Source organism: Sturnus vulgaris, chromosome 12 (assembly GCF_052056855.1).
Source record: "Sturnus vulgaris isolate bStuVul1 chromosome 12, bStuVul1.hap1, whole genome shotgun sequence".
Taxonomy (NCBI): domain Eukaryota; kingdom Metazoa; phylum Chordata; class Aves; order Passeriformes; family Sturnidae; genus Sturnus; species Sturnus vulgaris.
Window position 1 is genome coordinate 1,586,852 of NC_142254.1, and position 24,483 is coordinate 1,611,334.

Consider the following 24,483-nt stretch of genomic DNA (forward strand, 5'->3'; position numbering starts at 1 on the left):
ACTGTACCTACTGTCAGCTTGGGGCCAAATCTCTACAAACACACTCAGAAATAAGGTGTTTAGGGAGGTGCCCAGGACATCCTCACGCCGTACACACAGAGCTGTCAGGATGTGACAAATGCACTGATCCATGGAACTGCTAATACAGCTAAAAGCTATGACACTTTCTAGTGCAACCTGTTGTTTGCTCTGCTCCTTGTGCTTCCATCAGCAAGTGAGCTGAGCAAAGACTCCTCATTGCTTTGTTCCAGGTGAAAAAAGCATCCAGACAAACCTTCACGGAGAAGCTGTAGATGCCAACATTGGGTTGAGCACATATTCCGTGAAGATTGGGAAGACTTTTATCAACACGTCAAACTATACAACCATGTTCATTGAGAACAGGAGTAACATCACAGCCCACTTCCAGTGGAAGACTTTTCCTACTGAGGAAGATGAGAATGAAGAGAAGAGGAGGTTGGTTTGAAAAATGCATTTCAGTCAGATACATGGCCCAAGACTAAAACTAACGTATGGCCTCAGGGGGGTGTTGGTGCTTTTGAATGGTTTAGGCCAAGTAAACCATCTCTGGCACTAGGGTGTGTGTCCTAGGCTTCAGGAGCTCAGCACTTAGCATTGCAGTTCCATGTCTATTCCAACCAAGGATGGCATTTTGGGAAGGAAAGGTTGATTGCAATGACTGGATTTCCGCAAGTTCTAATTGGGCTTTTGCCTCTCTAATCTTCTTCCTACATGACCTGGCAACATCCTTAAACATTTCATGACTTGCCAGCCCCTCTTTCCTCTTTCTTTTTTTTTGTTTTTTTCCCCTTAGTTCCTTCAAAAGCTGCTTGCTCATCCAGGCTGGCTGTCTTGCCTGTCAGCTCGTCTTTCAGCACACAGGGACAGTCTGCTCCTGTGCCTTCAAGACTTCTTTCTTGAAGTATGTCCATCCTTCCTGGACCCCTTTGTTTTTAAGGGCTGTTTCCCAAGATACTCTCCAAACCAGTCTCTTGAACAGGCTGAAGTCTGCCCTCCAGAAGTCCAGAGTGGAAGTTTTGTTGATGCCCCTTCCTTGTTTCACCAAATATTGAGAACTCTATTATTTCATGGTCACTGCACCCCAGAGACAGTGGTGAGCAGATGAAGTTCATTAGTTATTAGGGAATTTCCTGGTGCTATCTAGTTCCTAGACCCCAGGGAGGCAGCAGACTCCCCTGTGGAATGAATCCAGTTGATACACAGGGCTCTCAGTTCCCCTTACAGGGGAGTCACCTACTACCACTACCCTTCTTTTCTTCTTAATACTTGAGGCTGTGATCTGTCTGGCAGATGAAGAGCAACTGGGAGACTTTCCAGACAGAATTTTTTCCTTAGTGCCATCTGCCTGACCCTCTGGATCCAGGACCTCATACCAATCCTGTCAGGGCACCTGGGGAGGTGATGGGGGTCAGGATGGAATTTTATTATCTCCCTAGCAGAGACACATTTCCATTCCCCACCGTCTCCTAGGTGTCCTCTTTCTGCCTGATCGCAAGAAGGGCAGAGCTCCTCAGACTCCAGTGAGCTTCTCTCAGGGTTGGAAGGGTGTAACTCCACCAGTTAATTTCTGTTTCACTCTCCCTAATGCTCCTCAGCCTTTGCACTTCTTCCTTGAGCTCTGCCACCAGACAGAGCAGATCATTCACCTGCTCACACTGCACTCAGGTGTCTCTTGCACTATCCTCTGATACTAACACCAGGCTCAGACCCTCCCTGCAGCCAGGGGCCTGGACAGCTGTGTCCTTCCTGGGGGGTTCTGTTTGAGTTAGTACACTCTTGCTGGCAGCAGCAATGGCTTTTAATCATTTGTAAACCATTGCTGGGGAAAAAAAAAAGCAGAAAGAGGAAAGAAAGAAAAAAAACCATGCAATCACCTCACAACAAGCCAAAAGACACAACTCACTACACAAGGAGGGTGGGTGGCTGCTCCCTTTCTGCTCAGCCTGTTTGTGTGAGCTGCTGTGCAGAAACTGAAACAACACCGAGCAAACTGCTGTGCCAAACTGCTGTGCCAAAACTGCTGTGCCAAAACTCCCGTGTGAAAACTTCTGTGCAAAACTACCGTGCCCAAATTGCCGTGGCAAGCCTCTGTTTCCTTCGGGCCAGGTCTCTCGCACTCCCCAGAGCCATTTTAAATTGCCTGCAAAGGACCGGGAGATCGAATGGCTGGCAAGAGGGTCCTTTAGTGCCCTGGGTTTCTTGGTTCTGCACTGTTCTCTATCTACTTACACAGTGTCTGACTTCCATACAAGCTCTCTGTGTTAAAAGAAAATCCCATTACCTTCTCTGGCTACTTCCCTGGGCTGCTTATTTCCATTTTTCCCACTAGCCTGGAGCCCAGGTGATCTATTTTCCCCTCAGAAGCAACTAGGTTTCCTCAAGGTCAACTTCCAATTGCTTTTGGTTTTGTGGGTTTTTTCCCAATTACATCTGTCTTCATGCCAGTTAGACTGTCACGAGGACATTTTGTTCTTCCTGACTTCCAGTCTTAGGGATGGTTTTAGCTCCAAAGCCACTGTCCTGCTGTCACAGAAGCTTTTGGGATCGCAGAGCAGAGAGGACTTGTTTATGAGAGGAGATAGTGCAGGATCCTTTCCCTCTCAGGACATTCTACTATCGTGTACTGGGATGGGACTCAAAAAGCTCTGGATCATGAAAAGGTCTCTCCAGGAGTTTGCTGTCTCCCTCCTGCACAACCAAGTCTCACCCCCTCTCAGAGCCTCTCTTTTCATGCATATAAAACCCTGAATGTCACTGAAGGGATGCGGTGCCTGAATCCATCCATTTCCTTTGGAAGTGCTCTTGTGAAAGACAGAGCAGGGAACGGGGCAGGTCCAAAATGGAAGAAACAAAGAGTGATGATGCTGGTAACACATAGCTGCAACCCAGCATCGTCTCCCCTTCCCAGGAAAGTCCTGCAGTGGGTGCTCCGTGATCTTTATCTGCCCCCCCCCGAGCAGCTCAGTGGTGGGAAAAGCCAGTTGAGGTGACTGGTGGATTCTCCCTCAGTTTTGGCAGAGGCTTTGAGCCAGGAGGTTCTCCTGAGGGATGCTGGCTTTCCAAAACTCTCCTGAGCTAGCAGGTGTGGAGTAAATCTACCTGCTGTGCCAGTGGACAAGTTATCCTCTGATCCATTTGGGATCCCCATGGCTTGGGGTCAGCCCTTGCTGGGGAGCTGCTGTTGCTCCTCCTCCCCAGGTGCTTTGCTCTCCTGCACTCACACTTCTCTCTGCAAGTATGTGGCTTATTAAACAACCTGCTGGCTTTGTCTCTCCCTGTGGCTGCAGGCAGTGCTATTTGCTGCAGCCACTGAAAGAGGTGCCACCGGACAACTTCATCGAGCAGGAAGATACAGAGCAGGAGGAAGGCTCTAGTGAAGATCACACTGCCCTCCTGAGCTACATGGTCCAGGAGGAGATGGAAAAGGTGCAAGAAGACCCCATGCTCTTCTCTGATGACATTTTTTCCATTGAGCCAATGGTAAGTGATCGCTGAGAACCGAATCTTCCTCCTCTTCCTCCTTCTCCTCCTCTTCCTCCTCCCATCCATCCTCCCCCGCCCCCATCCTGCCGGCTGCGGTCACTCGGCAGATCCTCAGCTGGCTCCATGTGCTGAGAGGGAAGTCATGGAGTTTCTGTGTGCGGCTGCAGAGCTCCCTGCTAAAAGCATTTCTGCCCTGCAGGCTCAAGGCAAGACTGGGAGCCTGACAAAGCCGAGCTCTGCTGCCAGGGCTCGAGCTCAAGGGCACTCGGTGCGTGTCCTTGCAGTGTCCACAGGGAGCAGTTATTGTAGGCAGGGGCTTCCCCGGCACGTGGTGCGTGGGGTTTAGCACAGGCTGTTGGAGCACTGCCAGTTCACATATTGACCTGAAGCATGCGTTGGGTCACTGGGAAAAGGAGGCCAAATTCAGCCCAAGGTTCATCACAGAAATGCCAATCCCTTCCTGTAACCATGACTTGCACTATTTCTGAGTCTCCCTTCCAGTGTCATCTGTAAGCCTGGACACAAAGGTGGAAGGTTGAAATGGGCCTCTTGAATTCTCTTGCACACAGGGACAGAAAACTTTTTCTTTTCTGTTTAGGCAAGCAAACCCCCCAAGTCCTCCCATCAACCAGAGCCTTGATTCTGAGTATTGGTATTGTGAGAGATAAGGAATGCCTGGTGGCTGCACGGTGCAAAATCCCTTCTCATCTTGGAGTAAAACCTAGAATAATCCTAACGTCTGCTTTCTTTCAAAACAGGTTAAACTAATATTTTTATTTCCAAGGAAGGGTTCTCTTCTTGAGAAGAGCCACCAGTGCACAATGGCAGTTGCATACCACTGTAGCTGACAGCAGCATGATGTGACCAAGAGCCTGTGTCAGAGCAGTAGGAATGTTGTGGAGAGTGGGAGCTGATCAGCTGAGCATTAAGAGCTTCCAGCAGTGTGTTGAGCTGGGGTTTGAAGTGTTTCCTAGGGCTCCTTGTGTTGTTCACTCATCATTGATGCTCTAAATAAAGGCTTACGGGACTGTGGTTGAAAACAAGAAATGCGAAGTTTGAAGATTAATGCTTTGCTGTCTCTTTCTGATTTAGGAGGGAGAGATCAAGCCGAATTGTTCGGCCGAAATCAAGGTGACCTTTAAACCCCTAGAAGCACTAGGGTATCTAAGTGTGGCTTACTGCAGCATCTCAGGTACAGCTCCTTTCCCCTGCTTCTCTCACCCACAGTGAAGCCATGGTGCAAGGCCGAGCCCGCTGGGCTCCCCTGTAGCTGCTGGGAAGAGTCCCTGGTCAGCAGGGCAGTGCTGGCACATCCCCACTGTCCCTGCAGCTTCCATGGAGTCTCTCGTGCAAGGCCAGGGCTCAGAACACCTGTGTCTGGGTTACTGATCCCACAACAACGCAGGCAGTGCAGGGAAAAGTTTTCATGCTGTGACTTTGCCAGCATTTCCACAAAGGCCAAAGAGCTAGAGAGCAGAACAGCTTTAGTGAACCAGCACTAAGTCCCTCTAGACCACTGACCTCCAGGATGGCTCCAGGTGACATGGATCCATCATCAGAGGGAAGGAGCTGAGTTAGAAATGTGCTCCCTGACCCTGGATCACATCCCACTGCCCAGACACCACCAGACCAGAGGTGGCTGAGCCCCACTGAGCCCAGGGTGTTTGTAGAAGGACCACCCTTGGCCAGCAGCTCCTTCTGTCCCTGTGTGGGAATTGTCCCCTGGCAGCTCTGGCTGTGGAAATAGAACACAGTGCTGAGTGTCAGAAGTTGAGGACTTTGGCAACAAAATCCTGTGCTACTGGGCCAGGTAGTTTGGCAATTGCCAAACTCTTTATGAGCTTTGTGCCTTCGGCGAATGGATTTCAAATCTCCTCTAAGTGCATGGGAAGGAAACCATAGAATCATAGTATGTTAAAGGTGGAATGGACCTTAAAGATCGTCTAGTGCCAAGGCCTGCCATGGGCAGGGATACCTCCCACTAGATCAGGTAGCTCCAAGCCCCATCCAGCCTGGCTTTGAACACTTCAGGGCTGGAACCTCCACAACTCCCCTGGGAACCTGCTCCAGTGTCTCACCAACCACACAGTAAAAAAATGTATTCCTATTATCTAACCTAAATTTTCTTTCTTTCCATTTTACTCATGACTTCTTGGCCTGTCACTACAAGACATCAGAGATATTTCAAACTCAGCAAACTGGTGGCTAAAATTGGAAAGCAGCCCAAGGAATGGGTTAGAAATTGGAAGTCAGCCCCAAGGGAAATCTCCTGAGAGACGAGAAGGGTCCATATCTTCTCCTGCAGCATCAGGAGTTGGTTGCATCCGTCTCAGAGTCAGGGACTGGCATTGAGGCAGCCTTGAAAATACAGTATAACAGAGGGAATTTTTGTACTGAAATGGACATCTCTCCGCAGGCCGTGAGAGCAGGCTGCCCCTGCGCCTCAGAGGGCAAGGCCAAGGACCCTTGGTTGAATTCAGCTGTCGTGCACTGAACCTTGGGAACATTTTTGTCAACACCACCTACATCTGTGAGGTGAGCAGCAGGGCTTGGGATGGATCCTGATGGCTCCTGAGGCAGCAGCAAGCCTGGTGGACCTGTGGAATTCCTGCCAACCTGGGCAGTTGTGAGCAGGGGATATTTGACGTTCTGGTCAAATCTGGGGGGTCACAAAGGTGTGTCTGTTGTTCATGAAACGCCAATCCCTGCTTTTGGGCAGCCTTCCTTGGGGATCAGCTGGGAGGCTTCCTGCAAAAGCGCTTGACACATGAAAGCAACACTGGGTCAAAAAGCTGCTTGTTCAGAGGCTTTTGTGGCAGCTCCAGACACAAGACACCTTTGTACTGAGCTCTTCAGAAGCAGCTGGAACAAACTGGCCACGTTTGACCTTCAGTCCATGGCAAACAATTTTCAGTCAAGTGTCTCCTGCTTATTCCTGGAAGTCACAGGAAAGCCATCCAGCCTCCTGGCTCAGTGCTGGCCCTTACAAAGGCCTTGGGAGTTCTTCCCCTTGCTGACCAATCCCTCACTTCAGCCTTGGTGCATCTCTGACTGTAGAAAGAGAAGACTGTCCCTGGGAATAAAGCAAAGGATTTTTCTACCTATTTGCCTCCCCCTCAATAGTGTCAAGTTTACAAAAGAAATAAAAAGAGCAATTGAAAGAGCTTAAAAATGAGGCACTACATCATGCCAGATACTTTCAAGAGCTTGGATGTGGAAAGACATGCTGAGTTTTCTTACCAAAAGATGGTGCTGTCTATGCATATGGATGCTCATGCCTCATTACCAATGTATTGTTTTCATGATATGAGAAAAGGTGAATAAGTTGATGGTACTGCTGGAGCTGTGCTAGCTGGGGCAGCAGCAGCTCTGTGGTGATTCACTGTGCAGCTGCAATCACCCCACATTGCTCTCAGGGCCAGGTCTGAATGAGCTTGGTGATGCTGACCAGAGGTGGACTGCTCTGTGTCCATGGGATAACCCCAGGGTGATTCCAGTTATGTGGAGTTACCACTGCTTTGCATGAAAACCCAAAGGCAGAACTTGTCCTGTTGTATTTTTTTGACTTCTGCCATTCAGCAGCACAAAGCATCTTCTGCCTTTCCTGGGTGTTAGTTGCATCATTAGACAGTAACTCACACCAAGGGAAGATTCCACATGTATTTCCATTTTATTTTCTTGCTGCTGCAGGTGACACTGATGAACCATGGAGCTATTGATGCTCCCTTCACCTATATCCAGACAACCGCAAACGTGGGCTACTGCTTCAAATTTGCACCTGAGGAGGGCATCATTGCACCAGGTGGGATCCAGACCATCCAGATCTCCTTCAATGCCACCGTAGCAGGGAGGTTTGAGGAAGAATTCCAGTTCTCCGTGGCTGGATCTCCTACGTCTGCAATCCTGACAATCAAGTAAGGGCTCTGGGAACTTGGTGGGCACATCTGCAGCTGTCTCTGCGACATCCCCCACCTGCCTCATTTTGGGGTTGAGCAGAAAAAAAAAAGGTGTTGCCTGAGGCCTTAATCTCTGCTCTGATCCTGGCATTGCCTTCATGTGGGGCTGCCTGCTGCCATGTGTCGTACCTGGGAGCTGGAATGACTCCTCCCTGCAGGAATCTCCCTCTGCCTTGGGCCGTGGCAGGCAGTGGGATGGATCAGCTTTGGGCAGTAGCTGCTCTGGGATGTCCCACCTGAACACCCAGCAAGGCCCCGAGGGCGTTGGAGATGGGCCAGCCTGGGTGATTCGGCACCAGCAGCAGTGATTTTTAAAGCTTCCCTTAAGAATCCATCCCAAACGGGCAGCAGCAGCCTCACCTCACCTGTCATGGCCATGCTGTGGGGGGCAGGCTGTGCTCCCAACTCCTGTGCAGAGAGTGCTCTGGTGCCTCCTTTCTACAGCCGGGAAAGGGCTGATCCCATGGGCATTATCCTGTAGGCTGGTACCATTGCAAGAGATAATCCTGGCCCAGCAAAAGGGAGAAGGGGTGATAGCAGGGGAGGCAGAGCTCAGTCTCAGGACCACAGCAGCACGAGGGCTTGTCCCTGCTAGCCTGAGCCATGTGCTGGTAGCATGATGTAGTGTAAGCAGGAAAGCTGATGCTGGCTGCTCTGGAGCTTTGGAGCTACCTGCTGCAGTTGGGAGGCCCTGACTCAAGGCAGTAAAGAAATGAAAGCAATCTGCAGTCGATTATACCAATAATATAAGGGAGATGGATAAAAAAGAACAAGAAAGTTATTGCTTAGCAAGAGAAAAGCAGTGAGTAGGTCTGTCCATAGTAGAGAAACAATTATGCTGGCTTTGTTTTTGGAGGAGAAGTACTGCTTTTCTATTTTGGGAATCGAGAGGGAACCTTTCACCATCAAATAATTGATTCTCCTCTGTCCCTCCCCCAAACTGGTCATGGGATGTTATTGCATAAGCAGCTTTGTCCTTGAGCAAGGGCAGGTGTCTCTTGTTGAGATGTGTAGAGCAGAGCCAGTGGCAGTCCTGTAAACACAACAGAAGGCACAGTTCACTGGTCCCTGATTTTTAACCAAAAGGCAGAGTAGGCATTGACTGGCATCAAGCATGAAATAAACTCGTGAGTGTTGTGCAGCTTCAAGTGCTCATTTCAGCGGATGTTGGTGACTTTTGGAGTCTGCTGAGATCAAGGACAGTGAGGTGGTGTGGTAGATTCAGGACATGCATGTCCTATTGCTCTTGGCTGTGCCAGCTGGTGCACTGGTGACAAGCTGGTCAGTTGCCGGTGGGTTTTGGGGTCCCCTTGTGATCCCCAAGACTGCCAAAGCCATCCTCAGAGACAGGGCACGCTTCCAAGCCTTGCCTGGATAGAATCTGGCTCGGAGCTCCCCCTCAAACCAGTAGAGTGAAGAGATCGGAACATGAAGAGAGGGGCAATTCCATAGTTTATTCGATGAAGGTATCCAGTCTAGCATATTCAACGGCTGGGCTTTCTAAGGTGGTTTGGTATCTTTTGAGGGTTTTACATTTTGCACCAGTTACCAAGGGAATTCGGCATTCTGACCAATCCACGAAGGATTTGACATTCAAATCTAGCCTATAGATACTAAAGGAAAACGAACCACTAAACGAACCAGAAAGATAACAGGGGGTCCACTAATGGGGGTTTGAATTCCTTTTTTAATTTGTCATTTAACAAGCAGTTTCTTATCTTTAAGCTATGGTTTTCCATGGGGCCTGTTCTAGGGACACTGAGAAGTTTCCTGCTCAATGAATGTTTTCTGCTCCCTCCACACTGGTCCTGTCCTGAACTGGTGCACCTCACTGGGTTCCTCTGAGAATGGCCTGTGCTTTTGGAGCCCAGAGCACGCTTGCTAAAAACAAAAACTGGCTGAGAAAACAGGCAAAGGATGGGTCTTGGCATGGAAATCTGAGGGAAGGTTTCTTGGGTCTTGAAGGCAGTCCAAGGACAAAGACAAAACTGGGTTGAGGGCACAGGGTTAAATATGGGATGAAAGAGGCAGGTCTGAGGGTCAAGGTCCAATGGGGACAGGGAAAAGTGGTGCAGAGGAGCGACAGCCAAGCAGGGGAACCAACAGAATAACAGGGGTGGAGCACTGCAGCAAATCAGAACCAACAGAGATCAGGAAAGGGGAGAACATTCTAGGAGGAATACAAATAAGGTGAACAGGGGCTGAATAGGGGTGGAACAACTGTACAAACCGATAGAACTTAAGACATTAACATGTGCCTGCAAAGGCCTATGGGAGGGAGGAACTTCTCACCATAAGCTTAGAGTGCTGTTTCTCCTTGCCTTCTTCTGCCCCTCCAGAGCTGGTGTTCCAGCCCCAGGGGCAGACTCTTGAGCCTCCCTACTTTCCTCTAGAATTCACCTGTTGACTGTGTAGAACTGTTGCTGCTGTTTTCAGAGAATGCTTGGGTTTTCATGTCTCAAAACTCTGTAATGATTGTGTGGGTCAAAATCTCCTGAGAAAGCTCCTCCATGGAACAGCAGTTGCAGCTAAGAAGTAGCAAAGCAGGAAAGGCTGGTTACAGAAGTTTGTAGGGACACTTTGTCACAATCCACTGTTAATACAGGCGGGAGTCCTGCTGCTTCATGTGATCTCAGGTGTGCAGAAGACACAACAGGGGACAACAATCAGTTTACTCAAAACAGTGCACTTTTATTGAGTGCCAGCTACTCAGTGTTTGCAATAGAGGGGAGAAATATAAAAGGAAACAAAGTAAAGGGAGAGAGAGAGAAAGAGGGGAATGGGGGAACAGCTACCAACAGATGAGACGCATCCTCGTGGTCCGGCCAATAGACGTGTCTTCTGCAGGGGCTTCTCAAAAATCCTCTTCAGACAGTCACTTTTTATAGTCCTTTTCCAAAGGGAGTGGTGTCCGGCCAAGAGGTGGGGAGATTTGTGGGCCATTGTGAGGTGCTCTGAGAAGCAGAACATGCAGTTTTCAGTTAGTGCCTGCTCAAAAGCATTGTACCGTGGACAGCACACACACAAACAATCACTTGGCAAGCATCCACCTCGACCAGGCCAGAACTCCTGTCCAGAAGCGGGTGGGAGTCCTCGGGGCCTTAGCCTCTGCCCTTGCGACAGTCGTGAGGCGTATGAGGGAAAAATTCCAGACCAACTCTTACACACCTTTATGTGCATCACATTACAGATGGGGAAACTAAGGCATGGAGCCATGTCTGAGTGTGTTTTCAGGGTCCTTCATGGGACTACCAACAACTCGGGGACTTTTCCTGCCTGCCCTGTGGCCAAAGCCCCATCAGTGGCTGTTGGTTGCATGCCACTGGGCTTTATCTGCCTCCTGTCCACGTGGACACTGTGCTGAGCACGTGGCGTTGTGTTGATTTGAAACCCACAGTGCCCCTGACCAGGTTTTATGCCCCAAGCCACGATAGCCAGACACTTTGCAATTCCCTTTAACCAATTCATTTCCTCCTCTGTCCTACTCATCGCAGGGGATGTGTCTCTGAACCTGAACCAACTGTACACTTCAATGTCAATGAGCTCGACTTCGGTGACATTTCCTTTGGTGAGTGTTCCCTGGGCTTGGACACAGCGTGAGGGATCTGTGCATTCCAAAATGGACCATTTGAACATGAAAGCATCCATCACTCATGTTCTGCCACAGCAGCCTCTTCAGGGTGTGAACTCCAGGGCTGCTGGTGCCATTGTGAGATCAAAGAGTACCAAGGAATAGAAAGGGAGTATTTTCTGGTGTCTCTGTCCTGGTTTAAAAGACAGCTGTCTGCCAAGGAAGGTGGGAATCTTCCCGGAATAGAAAGATGACCCCCACACAGCCACAGCTAGCAGAAAGGAGCTGATGGAGAAAAGACGAGAGGGGTCTTCTATATGGAGTTCTGATGGAGGTTTATTGTGGCCACACACTAAAGGGGTCCAGGAGCAGTAGAGCCAGAACAAAGGAGATTCAACGCTTAAGGCAAGAAGGGACAGACTAGAACACGAGGGTCCAATGGGCTGAGAACACAGGGACGGTACAAAGGTGGGGCAAAGGGCAACAACCAATAAGGAAACGGGGGTGGAACACTGTGGAAAATTTGAGGCAATGGCTAAACAGGGAAAGGAGAACTTCCCAGAACTGGGGAGGGCGTTAGGGATGACATAACTGGGGTACATTAACATAGAGGAGCAAAGAACTGTGGGGAGAAACCCTTTTTGTCGTCCTGAGTTAAATGCCCTTTAGGCATGCCTGTCCTTCCAGGGCATGGAGATTGGTATCTCCCTGGCAGGCCCCTGGGCCTCCACACCGCACCATACGTGGCTCTATCTCTGGCTTTCCAGTATGGAAAGCAAATCTCAGTGCTAAAGCAGAATAAAACCTTGCAGGCAGCAATCACAGTGAACAGCATGGGTATGATGTCCCTGTTTGTTGGGTGAGATGGGACATGGCTCCTGATTGCTAATCTCGAAGCAAGGCTCACGTTTGCCTCCAGCTGAGTGAACTCTGAGCCGTCACGTGCTTTGTCTGTTTGGCCCAAACCAAGAGATACCTTAAGGATCCTGCAGAGAGAAACTGCAGTAGGGTGCTTTGCATCACGTTCTAGTTCCTGATTCCATCCTCGTTCTTTTGCTGTAGCTTCTCTCAATGACAACTCGCTGTTTATATCTCTTGAAAATGGTGGGAGTGTTGGCAGACTTAACAGGGAATTTTACAGCTTGAATTTTCAGAGTAAATGCTCGGTCTGGGTGCATACTCATCAGTGACAAATAACTCATGCTGGTTTGGGGCAGGTGAGGGAGCTCCTCTCCATCAGAAAGAGAGAAGCTTGCAGTGTTCAGCAGGGCTAAGACTGGGCATTTTCAAGACTGCAGTCTGCAATCAGTGTCAAAGAGAGCTAAGTGACAATTAATTTCTCATGCAGCTTCTTTGGTGAGCTGTGGTTCAGATAATAAGGAGCTAAACCCCAATCACACTTTTATCCTAGCAGGATATTCCCACCAAGAGTCGTGACATAACTGGTGCCTAAATGGATATTTGTGTCCTTTTCCTAGGCTTTCCCTCCACCAAGACCTGCCGCCTCACTAACCCCTCCCCAGTGCCCCTGAGCTTCAAGCTCCGCATGTCTGACGACGGCACGCAGCCTGCTGTTAGTAGCTTTGACCAAATACGCAACGACAGCGACCCATCCTGGACAGAAGGAATTCATTTTTATGTGGAGCCAAGGGAGTTTACAATGAATCCCAAACAAGGGACCATCCCTCCCCAGGGACACCAGGATATCGAGGTATGGGAAGAGTCCAGCAATACGTGCTTCAGCACCAGGGCTGAAGCTTCACTGCAGTGTGGGAGGGCTTTAGCTCTGCTGCCAGCTTTGAGCATTGTGTGAGGAAGAGATCTGCACTGGCCTGAGGCCTCTGTTAGCTGCCTTACTCGGGATATTCCTCAAGGAGCATTGTTTGGTTTCCAAAACCATATGCCGAGATCACATACCATATAGTCAAGTACTGAAGCCATTCTTGGGGTTTTGAGAGTAATTTCTTTGATTGCAAATGGGCAGAGGAAGGATGAGGACAGAGGGTGGCAGCTAGAGAGATGCCATTGTATAAAGCAGTTTCCTTTTGTTCTTGGTTTGGCTTCTGCTGTCCTGGGGAGCAGAATGATTTGTGTTCCCTGCAGGGATCTCCAGAAGAGACAAAACATTCTGCAGCTACGAACTGCCCAGCACTTGCTGGGCCACCCTTTGCCCTCAGCTTCCTGCTGTAAAGCTCATTCTGTGCAAGTCAGCAGATTTCCTCTGCATTTACGTCATTGTAGTCAGATGAAAAATTGGCGCCTTAATTTGAATACAGTGGTGTGGAAAGCTTTAGTCTAATGTTTTCATTTAGCTGACCCTGATAGCAAGGTGTGTTGATCAAATCTGGTATTGCCAGAAAGCTTTTGTTACTCTCACAGACTGTGCTCTACACATGGACCAGCAGAAGAATTAAGGCCAAATCCTCCCTTTCCTTATCATGCAACAAGAACTGGAGAATATCACATGTGGGTAATGAGCTTTTTAAAGGAAGAATTCACTGCTCTTCTCTTCCACCAGGTGACCCTGTGTTCCAACACCGTGATGGAATTCTACCGGAGAATGCTGGTGGACCTGGAGGGTTTTGGCAGTGGAGTGGCATCACTGAGCATCACGGCCAGGTACCAGCACTTCCCTGGCCTCCCCCAGCACACTGCCTTGACCAGGGTTTGCTGGCTCAGCTCCCATGGAGAAGTGTTGTTTAATGGCCTCATGTTCTGCCCAGCTGCATGTGAGAACAGCAGTGCTTGGAAAGCAGCCTGTGGTGAAAAGCACCGCTGCTCACAGCCCAGCACGGTCCTGGGCCTTTTTCTAAAGGGACCAGGAATGATATAATTTCTTGGCCTGGTTTTTGGTGCTTGAGGTGCAACAAATTTCCCGAGGGCCTCCTCTCCTTCTTCCTGCAAGAGGTGGAGTTGTGCTGGCTTGCAACCACCCTGCATTGCTTTGGGACACACCAAGCAGCTGCTGAGAGTCAGGGTCTGCTTCTGTTCATGAGGGCACGTGACAGCGGGGAAGTGGCTCACAGCAAGAGTGGTGAGGGCAAGATCTTACGAGGGATAAACAGCCCTTGATGTGGCAGGCCAGCTCTCGTTTTTCTCCTTCCCTCTGCTTCCCATGTTGAAGCTTTAATGTTCTCAGACTTAAACCAAAACTTGTTCTTGCTGCAGCCAAATTCTATCTTGCTATGCCACTGTGAGCATCAGTTTATGACAAGAGGGATGCAGTTCCCTGGTGCTCTTCCCTCTCCCAGGCAGAGCCATCCAGTCAGTGCCTGGGCTGCAGTTTCGTTAAGCAGGTGTAAAATTGGGGACAGGCAGTGCATGGACCTGTGAAGGACTGAGAGAGCTGTAGGAACTGGGAGGGGGTGATCACCCATTCTGTAGGGCAGGTGGTGTGCCGAGCCCTCCAAGGCTGGGGCAAACAGCTGAGTTCTCAGGCAGGGCAACAGTGCCATGGGAGAGAAGGGAGTCATTTCTACTGACACACTAGTTGTGTGTTCCTTGAGCCTTAGTGAGCACTGATCCTTTTTGGGAAGGCTCCCTCAGAGCTCATGGATCACTGGGACTGTTACAGGAGTCCTTGCAAGCCTTCTTGGGTAAAGGAGGGGCTGAGGCAGCTGTGGGACAAAGTGCTCTGCCTAGGGCACTTGGCAGCCTCTGGCTGCTGCCTCTCAGGGTTTGCCCCTCCTTGACAAGACATGTTTGAGTGGGAAGACTTTGAAGGCAATTGATCACTGTAGGGCTGTTAAATGTCTGTTTGACAGTGACAAATGTATTATGCTCCATTTCACAATCTTCGGGGGTAAACGTTCTCCGTTCCCTCAGTATCTCTGATTCTCTTGGGGTCATCTCTGCCCAGATGTCTCGTTCCTGAGCTGCGAGTGTACCCCCACATGCTGCTGTACGATGAGTGCCGCCCGAAGGTGCCATATGAGAGGAAGTTCCTCGTTGTGAATGACACCGACCTTCCTGGCTGCTACGGGCTTGTTCCCCAGGTTTGGCATCGCATCCACCTCCTCGTCGCAAAGATGACTGAGGAGATTATTAGGGGGAAAAAGGGTTTGGATAAGACCTTGCTGGTTTCTATTCAGTCTTAAAGATCTGCTGAGAACAGGATCCTACATGAATGCAAACTTTAGGATGAAGTTTAACCTCCTGAAGAAACAGTTTATGTTCTAGTCTGCAGGGAGTTTTCTTGTGGGAGATCTTAGAGGGTTGTGAAAAGCTGCTGCCAGCCCAGACACCAATGCCTGTGCTGGCAGCCTCCTTGCAGGAGCCCTGAGAATGCTAAGCCTACAATTCTTGCATCTTCTTTGTGCCTTTTACCTTTGTCCTGGGGATTTTTAAAAATGTGTGTCAGTTGCTGTTATGGTGGATGTTAAGGAGTTTATAAAGTTTCTTCAGAGGTCTCTCTGAAATTGCATTTGATTCTGTCCCTTCTAGAAACGCATGGAGGACACTCCTGTGTTCTACTCCAGCCCCCAGCCCTGTGGGATTGTCCAGCCTCACAGCATTGCAGAGATTCCAGTTGTACTCGAAGTCCAAACATTGGGCGAGCATCGCACCAGTGTTGTTATCGGCGTGTTCGGGGATGAGAGAAACCCACGGGTGAGTGCGAGGGGAGATGTGTGCCTTTGTGCAACTCGTCCTGCCAGGGTGCAAAGTGTACAGGGATTCTTCTGGGGAAAACAGGCACAGGCTGCTGTGGAGGCCAGAAGGGATTGGTGGTGTAAACAGCTCATGCCTTACAGCTGGTAATCTCAGTGTCTGACACAGAATGTAGTTCATCTAAGCTGGAATTGAGGGTCATTTTAATTGACTAACCTTTAAAATGCTATTAACTTTGGAAACATCTGTTTTAAAATGTCTTCTCCTCTCTCTGAGCACAAAAGAGGATGTGAAAGACTTCTGGGAACCTTGAGCTTCCTGTAAAAGAAGGGAAAGCTGGCAGTTGAAGAGTAGTTGCAAGGATTTAAACGTGTATTACAACATATGGAAATGATGATGCCAAATTCCCTGGATGACACCAAACATCTGAACCTGGGCCATTCTGGCACTGCATGTAAATCAGTCAACAGGAAGGACAGGCAGTGCCAGCTGTGCCAGGGAATCTGAAGTTTGACAAAACAGTTGCTTTCAGGCTGCTTACCTTAAAGAGGAGGGTTTCTCCCCACCACAGTAACCAGTTGTTTAACTGTAGCCTGCTCTTAACCAGAGATTTCTTGCAAAGCTTTTACCTTGGGATCAATAATTTGTAGCTTGAAAGTTTCTCTTACCTTAATCCTTTTTAATTTAGAGATGAGTATGTCATTTTTTTTCCCCAAAAGCCCAGCATTTCAGCTGGAGAGTGGTAGCTGTCCCTAAAGAAATAACTTGAGAGGGGTTGAGCTGTTTAAGCTTTTTTTAGGTTTCCGTGTTGTGGTTTGTTTTGGTTGTTAAAAAAATCTTTCTCGCCTGCTTCCTGGAACAGAGTGTAGTATTACAGAGCACTGGACGGCTGGCAGACATCTATCCAGTTCCAAGGCTGATAGAGTTTGGCAGGATCCCAGCGCTACAGCCTAAATCACAAACTTTTAGCCTCTTCAATGAAGGTCTTGTCCCTAGAGACTTCAGGATAGAGACAGTAAGTATCTGGGGGGCTGTTTTCCAGGGAAATGGACTGGTCAGAAGCAGCCATGACTTGGTTTTTATATGCAACATTTCCGTATCACCCTGCGTGAGAGGAGGCAAGATACTCCAATATTCCATCTGAGCGAGGCAAGAAGAGCCTGGCTCTGGAGGTTTTATCTGGGGCACCCCTCAGTGAAATCAGGTGCAGAGATGTTGGAGCAGAAATTAGTCTGGATTGTGTTGACAAGTTCTCCCTTAATTTTAGGGAAGGTCTTTAGCTGTGCGTGTCACATTTTTGGAGCTCTGAGATCAGGAGAAAGCTGTGGTCCTGTGCTCCCCAGAGAGCATGGATTTCCCTGTGGTTTCCCTGTTCCATCTACGTTTGCTTTGTGCCAAACTGCTGTTAATACTAGAGAGCAGAGTGCGAGGTGTGTCCTCAGGCTGCTCGTGAGGAGGCAATTTTCACATCTCCTGTGGGTCATGCCAGTTGGGCTGTCCACACAAAGCCCCGTGTGGGGGTAGACACCCCACAGCCTGTGACCTCTGTGCCTGACGTGGTGCCCGAGTTCCCCAGCTAGCTCCTGAGCCCACGCCGAGAGTGGCTGCTCCCTGACCAACAATGGTCTGCACAGCAGTAGAGCAGGGCTTGCTCTCTACAGCACACAGATACATTGAAGCACCGAGGACAGAGGCAAAGACCAGAGAGGGAACTTTTGCGTGGAATCCCAGGCAATCCATTCCAAGCAGGGCTCAGGGACAAAAGACACACACTGCCTGTGCGGGGGACTTTTCTACAGGGGAGGTTCTAGGGGAGGGTACAAACTCTCAACCAAGAGGGGGAAGACTGGGGAGGAGCACGAGGCAGGGTTTCCAGTACTTTAAGCAGTGAGGAAACATAGCGGGATGGAGCAATTTAAACAAACCAATGGGGCTTCCAAGATTAGGGGATTTCTGCAGGGGATTTCCAAGCAGGGGGTTGGCACAAGCAGAGATTGACAGCTTGGCAGGGGGAAGGGGCAAAGAATATTCCACAAGAGGCAGGTACAATGTGGGATTGACAATTCAGGAGCAGGAGGCACAGAGAACATTCTATAAGAAAGGGTAGGTCTTAGGGAAGATTGACACCTGGGTAGGAGGGTACAACTTAGGCTAAACCTACAACCTAGGGGGAACAGGAGCAAACCATTTAAGAAAAAACACACCTTTGGGGAGCAGCTGCTGAGAAAGGCTGCTTAATATGTGGAGGCTGCATAGGGCAGAAGGAGCTGGTGTTGCTCCCCTGGCATGGGGAGCAGGGCTGGTGCAGCCAGGAAGGGCTTGTAGACTGCGTTGGGATGTCTGATTGGAGGGGGAGACCTTTGAGGAGCTGGAGGTTTGTTCTTCTTCATGCTGGGTGCGTTGAACTTGTGGAGCTGGATACAACCTGATACTGTGGACTTCAGTCCGTGGATAAAGCATCAGAGGTGTGGGAGAGTCCAGGCTCAGCCTCCTGAGCCAAGGAAGAGGGGCGTGAACTTTTCCTCTTGCTGCTTTTCCAGCTGTTTGGGGGATAAATGCAACCTTAAAGTGAGGGATTTTTCCAGGACAGCTTTCTCTAACTCCACAATGAAATTCTGCTTTCAGCCTCTGCAGGGAGCAATGCACCTTGGCTGGCTGGGCCTGGCATGTAAAGGATGGGTTTCACATGCTCGTACCAGGGCTGGACCTGCAGAACTGTGTTTGTGCAGCTGTGCTGCTGCAAGGCCTTTCCCCCTCCCCGGGGCTCTCTTGCCCAATCCATGAAGTCCATGAGAAAGCAGATGACAAGAGTTCTTGGGAAGAGTGGGCCATGCCCACCCATGACATGTCATTCAGTTTTCTTCTGCTTCCTGCTTTCCTGCTCGGCTGTAACCATTCAGAGGTGACTTTTCCAAAGCAGAGGGCACTGGGGCACCTCTCTACAGCTGATGATCAGTGGGAAGTGAGGGCTTCAGTCCTTTAGGGGATGTTGAGAAGCACTGATGGCCCCTCGGGAAAGAATAGTCTGGTGTTGGGGTATTGCTCAGCTGGCTTTGCAGGCTTATTCTTCAGGCTCTCAGCAGTGTCCTCCAGCTGTGTGGTTTCTGGAATGGCATTTGAGCAGTCCTGGCTCCCTCGGGCCTTAAGCCTTTGTAAGAAGCCAGGAGAGAGAAAGCAGCTTTCCTTGACACATACTCCAGAGAAAGACTGGGAAAGGAACACTCTCCTGAGGATAAGTGTCCTTTGGGTCGGGTAAAACTGGCTTAATTAGGTGAGTCCATTAAAGGAGAGGAAAATACAGGTGGTATAAGCTCTGCTGTTGCCTGATACTGCTGCTTAAATTTAGGGAAATTGAGCCTTTACGATTTTTATCCTCCCCTCTTTAGTCTTTCCTTTCCTTATATAGCACAAGACAGCAGGCTGTATGGTTGCCATCCTACATGCATATTATGCTTGTCTTACAGGTTTGCAAACCCCACTGCTACATTATTGAACCCAGACAAGGAGTGATCCCCACTAGGGGCAAGATTCCTGTGACTATCACAGCAACCCTGGATGACGCTGGGCTTGTTGCTGACACTGTCCAGCTGTTCATTGGGAACAGCCTTTGGACCACATTTATGTTGGTGGCTGTGGGCACTGGCACCAAAATTGTCATAGACAAACCATTCGTCCCAGAGCTCAGCTTGGGATGCCAATTCAGGTAGGAGATCTCTCCACTCCCACCTCTCCTCCTGTCTCAACAAGGAGCAGTTCCACTGCTCTCAAGGAAACATTCCTGATAAATACGTGGTAGAGCTGCAGAGTTTCTAGCGTTGGGCACTGGGAGGGCTGTGCTGGCTCATCACTGGCCGGGTGTGCCCCTTGGTGACTCAAATCTCACCTTTTTGCTTGCCTTCTCTGTCTTTTCCTCTCCCACTGTGCTTTTTGCATCCCCACAAGGTTTTAATCCCTGTCCTCTGTAGTCCCTCGATGCAAGCAGTTGCAGCTGCCTGCACCAGTGCTACTTCAGTGCCATCATCGCTGGGCTGCCTTTAGAACAGACCTGCTCCAGCCTGGATTAAGAAGGGCTGGATCAAACCATTTCTCAGTTCAAGGCACCAGCACCCACCCAGCAGCTGCATCCTGACCAGGAGCTACTCGTGCAGGTGTCCCTTCCTCCCACAGCAGGTCCCTGTTCATAGTTATGTTATTTTCCAGGTATGAGCATTACCCAACTAAGTTCAAACCCCAGCCACCAAAGGAGAAGAGAACGAGTTTGGATTACTCGGCGTTTCAAATGAGACGCTTCAAGATTAGAAATGGGGAGGACCCAGCCACAGCCCTGAGAGAATCGTGGGATCCTGCCCAGTCTTTAGGAGCAGAGGTAGATTTTCTTGTACACTACTGCTTGTGTTGCCTCCCCACCTTACCACCAACAAGTAATGCTCTTGCTGACCTCCCTTTTTGCTGCCCTGCTGTCCTGTGCCTTGAGAATGGGCTGGGCAGCAGAGCCAGTGGTTGGACATGAGGTGTGTGGGAGGGAGAAATAGGAGAGTTTTCCTTGGAGAAGACTGCTGAGATCCTGCAGACCTGTGCTGAGTGTGGGATTTTTTTGCCATGTTTTCTTCACAATGTAAGATGAGGCTTTTATCTGCATCATGATGACAAGACCTCCAGCTTCCTTCCCAGAGCAAGCTGTGATGAGTCCTGATCTCCATGTAGCCTCTTCCCAACCCAGCCAGACCACCTGTTTCCAGGTGTCTGCTTTCACCTGACAGCTGGTATTGCAGTGGTGGCCCTGAAGCTGTCTTACAAACGGAGACTTTGCAAAGTGGCTGTCTCTTCCTCCTAGCATAGAAAATGGCTTGTTTTTCAGGTGCCGCCACATACTTGTGAAAAGTATTACGTCCCACTAGGTTTGGGGGGATTCAGGTTATCCGCGGATGTACCACAGAGTGCCCTCGAAGTGGAGAGAGTAAGAGGGAATCTCTCTCTTCCACATTTTCAGTGTGGCAAGCAGGGCTGTAGCTCCCAGTCCCATTGGTGGCCCTCAGCATTGCACACAGAGGGGCCTCACATCCCTCCAGACCCATCACAAAGCGCTGCTGAAACAACTGGTTGTTGGAAAGGCTGTGCAGGACATGTAGGGCTGCCCAAGGATGCTGTGCAGCACCTATGGAGGGCATTGCTCCCCCTGGACCTCATCAGGTGGTCCATAGGAAATTTTTGCAGGAGCTTTTGCTGTAGCACCTTGAGAATGCAGCATATATGTCAGAGAGCGAGGGGAAAAGCCTCAGGAGTCAGATGATCTGGGCTGGAGTCCTTCGCTGACATCCCTGAGCTCCAAGAGCTCTCACTTTGAGTCTCTTCCTTTTCTAAAAGCAGTAAGAAATGCTTTCTAAAGGCAAGCTGGGCATCCGAGAGAGTTTCTACTGCCAGGAGACATCCAAGTTCACTTGAATGTACTGGATTAATGAATGCATTGATCTGTGAGTGTGGAAGAAGATTTTCCCCATGGTCCCTCCATTGGTCAGTGGCATGGATGCAGGATGACATCAGGGTGATTCTGGCTGTGTTTGAGGAATAGGCCCCTCTGGCTATAGCTGCAGTTTGCTCCAAGATGCTCTTCTGCATCCATTTCCACACTCAACATCTCAATCTCTCCTGTCCTCCAGGCTTTCAGTATCCTGCCACAGTCGGGCGTGCTGCAGCCAGGAGAGAGACAGCAAGTCTCCTTCACCTTCTCTGGCCACCCCAACACCACTGCTAGTGTCACAGCACTGTGCCACGTGGAGGGAGGCCCCACCTACGAGGTGGGGCTGACTGGGGAGACCTCATACCTCAGCTACTCCCTGAGCCAGCGGGAGATCAACTGCGGCTTTCAGGTACCACACATGTGCCCTGGCACAGCTCCCTGCCTTGGAACCACGGCCAGTGGGTTCCTGCCCACCTCAGTCCAGGGCTTTCTTCCCTTCCAGCCCCTTTGTTGGCTCTGGGGCTTGGAAGTACAACCTTTGAGGGACACATCCGGCACCCAAGCTGGTTTAATATGGCCATCTCCAAGCCTCTCTAAGATGTTGGGAATGCCTCTTTTTCAGGGTACCTAACACTGCCTCTTGCAGCAAGCAGGGTCCCAGTGGGGATCCTCTGAGGGGCATGTCCCTGCGACATCCCTTTACTGATCCACTCCTAAAGCCTGACCTCCAAGGAAATGCTCTTGTCTAAAGCTCTTGCTTGATCCACACATTAATTAAGGGAAGAAGTTATGCTTTCAGTCACTATAGTTGGAGAGACTGTCTCAGAATAATCCTCACTTCACTCTTTTTCAGTTGAAAACCCCCAGATATTTCCAGCTGCTGGCTCTGTCTGTGTTGCCCTGTGACGCCCTTGTTGTGTGTATGTTGCTTGCCAATACTTAAATGCAGGTGCCTTTTCTTCTGAGACGCCTCAGTGTTGTCTCTGCTTCTCCTGGCTGTTGGTGACCCCTCAGAGTGCAGAGGGCCTGTGTCCCCTGGTTCATTTATTACTGGCCCTCACATGGTTGTTAGCACACCTCTGTGTGCTGCCAGAGCTCCTTGGTCCTGTGCAGGTGCCCTGTGCCTGGGGGTTCCTTAGGTTCCCAGGTGCCCGTATCTGCTCCCTGGTCTCTGCTCCCATGATGGGTGTGCTTTCAACCCCGGGAGAGAGGAAGGAGACTCCCAGCAGCAGGCCTGGGTCTGTAACTTCCCGCTCCTATGCCTTCTCTCCAGATGTTTAATAACCTTCATCACAGCACAGTCACCCTGGCGAACACTGGCAAGATTGAATTCAACTGGGTGCTAAACCTTAGCATTGCAGAGCAACATCTGCCTGGCGTGTTTGTGGTCAACCCCACCATTGTAAGTAGCACAAGCGACTGACCCCAGCCCTGTGTCAGGTGGCCCAGGAGAATTTTAAAGGGAAAAAAAAAAAGGAGGGAGGGAAGCGGGGGGAAAAGTCAGAGGGGAAAACCCCAAACCCAGCCATTAGAGAGAGAGGGCTGTAAGTAATTTCTGCTGGGGGCAGAGAAGCAAGTGTTCTCCTGATAGACTCCCTCGTGGCCTTGGCTGGTGGGTGGGTGGCTCTGCTGTCACAGGGCAGACACCAGTGGGAGGCACAAGTGTGCTGGTCACTTGAAGCAGTGCGCTTCACTGGGTTCCTCTGAGAACGGCCTGTGCTTTTGGAGCCCAGAGCATGCTTGCTAAAAACAAAAAGTAGCTGAGAAAACAGGCAAAGGATGGGTCTTGGCATGGAAATCTGAGGGAAGGTTTCTTGGGTCTTGAAGGCAGTCCAAGGACAAAGACAAAACTGGGTTGAGGGCACAGGGTTAAATATGGGATGAAAGAGGTGGGTCTGAGGGTCAAGGTCCAATGGGGACAGGCAGAAGTGGTGCAGAGGAGGGGCAGCCAACCAGGGGAAACAATAGGATAAGAGGGGTGGAGCAATATGGCAAAACATAGCCAATGGGCATCAAGGAAATGAAGAACATTCCAGAAAGGGTACATACAAGGTGAACAAGGGCAGAACAGGGATGGAACAACTGTACCAACCAATAGAACTGAAGACATTAACATGTGCCTGCAAAGGCCAATGGGAGGGAGGCACTTTCCAGCCCAACCTTGAGGGGCGTTTCTCCTTGCCTGCTTCTGCTTCTCCTGGTCTGAAGTGTTACAGTCCCAGTAGCAGAGTGGTTGTCCTTCACAGTTAGTGTCTTGTGCTGCTGTAAGGGGAACAGAGGAGAATTCTAATTGCTAGATTTCTCAGATGAAAGTAAATTGCAAACAGAGCAAGTATTGTATCTGAAAAGTCTTTCTTAAGAAAGAAAGAAAGGGGGTGGTCCCAATCAAACCAAAAACGGCAGGGAAAAATTGGCAGTGCTTGACTGCTTTTGTATGCTAAGATTCCTCCCATAACCCAGCCCTTTTAGGAAGACTATTGGTCAGATGGGTAACATTTTCCTGGGCTTTGAGATCTGCCCACCTCCAAGGGGGAAGTCTCTTGCAGCCCCCCAGAGACGGAGCCTGCCTGCATTTTCTCCTCGCAACCTCCTTTACGCATGGGGTGTGTTAAGGGTCCCAGCATGTGTACAGCCCCTGTAGTAATTTTTCACCCCATATCAGGAAGTGGATCTATAACATATGTTGTGGCATAAATAAAAATTTACTTGGTTCCTCACAGTTCCTCTGGGGACCCTGACAGCTTGGATCTCAGGTTGTGCTGGCACCGGAGTGTTTCTGAGGGTCACCTTAGCCAGGCTGTGTGATCACACAGGACATAGTCCTTGGCCCTGCCTCCTCCCTGCCAGTGCTAAGCACCACTTCCATATCCCTTACTAGGCTTGCTGCTCCCTGCCTCCTCCAGCTTTCATGCTGTACTGCGGCTTTGTGGGGCAGTGAGGGGGCCAGGGAGCAGCAGGCCTGGGAGAGCAAGGAGAAAAATTAACAGCATCCCACCACTGACCAAGCTGCTCAGTCCTGCCTGGATGTCTTTGAGCCAAAGCAGCAATCCTGCCTTTGTCCCTCCTTGCAGTGGGAAGAGGAAGCCGATTGGCTTTCCCATTTCTTCATGCCTGTCTCCTATAAGGGATGCGAGGAGCTGCTGGCCCTGCTGAGTGCAGGGACTTCTCTTCCACGCCAGTAGCAAAAGAAAATTTTTTGTTGAGGCTCTTGCTGGCAGAGGACAAACCCCGTTAGCAGCACAGCTGTGCTCACATCAGGCTGTGCTGGGGCTGCAGCCTTAGGAGCCCTTGGAGGGGCTCAGCACTGCACCCTGGGGTCAGAGTCTCGACCTTTTGGGCACAAGGAATGTAGAAGATGTGAGAAGCAAAGCCCACTCCTCAGTTAA

The 24,483-nt window shown here is 50.0% G+C and overlaps 1 protein-coding gene across 1 annotated transcript; it reads left to right on the forward strand.

Annotated features, from left to right (window-relative positions):
• Positions 1–367: 367 nt before the first annotated feature.
• LOC148222312 (axonemal central pair apparatus protein HYDIN-like) lies at positions 368–22,520 on the forward strand. Its single transcript, XM_088172226.1, has 17 exons — positions 368–456; positions 2,930–3,007; positions 3,309–3,501; positions 3,704–3,772; positions 4,597–4,696; positions 5,921–6,039; positions 7,195–7,418; positions 10,955–11,028; positions 12,510–12,742; positions 13,550–13,650; positions 14,891–15,026; positions 15,475–15,639; positions 16,502–16,654; positions 19,104–19,342; positions 19,840–20,005; positions 21,297–21,506; positions 22,371–22,520. Exons 1-17 carry the CDS (start codon positions 368–370, stop codon positions 22,518–22,520), a joined length of 2,499 nt encoding a protein of 832 aa, XP_088028352.1.
• The last annotated feature ends 1,963 nt before the right edge of the window (positions 22,521–24,483 follow it).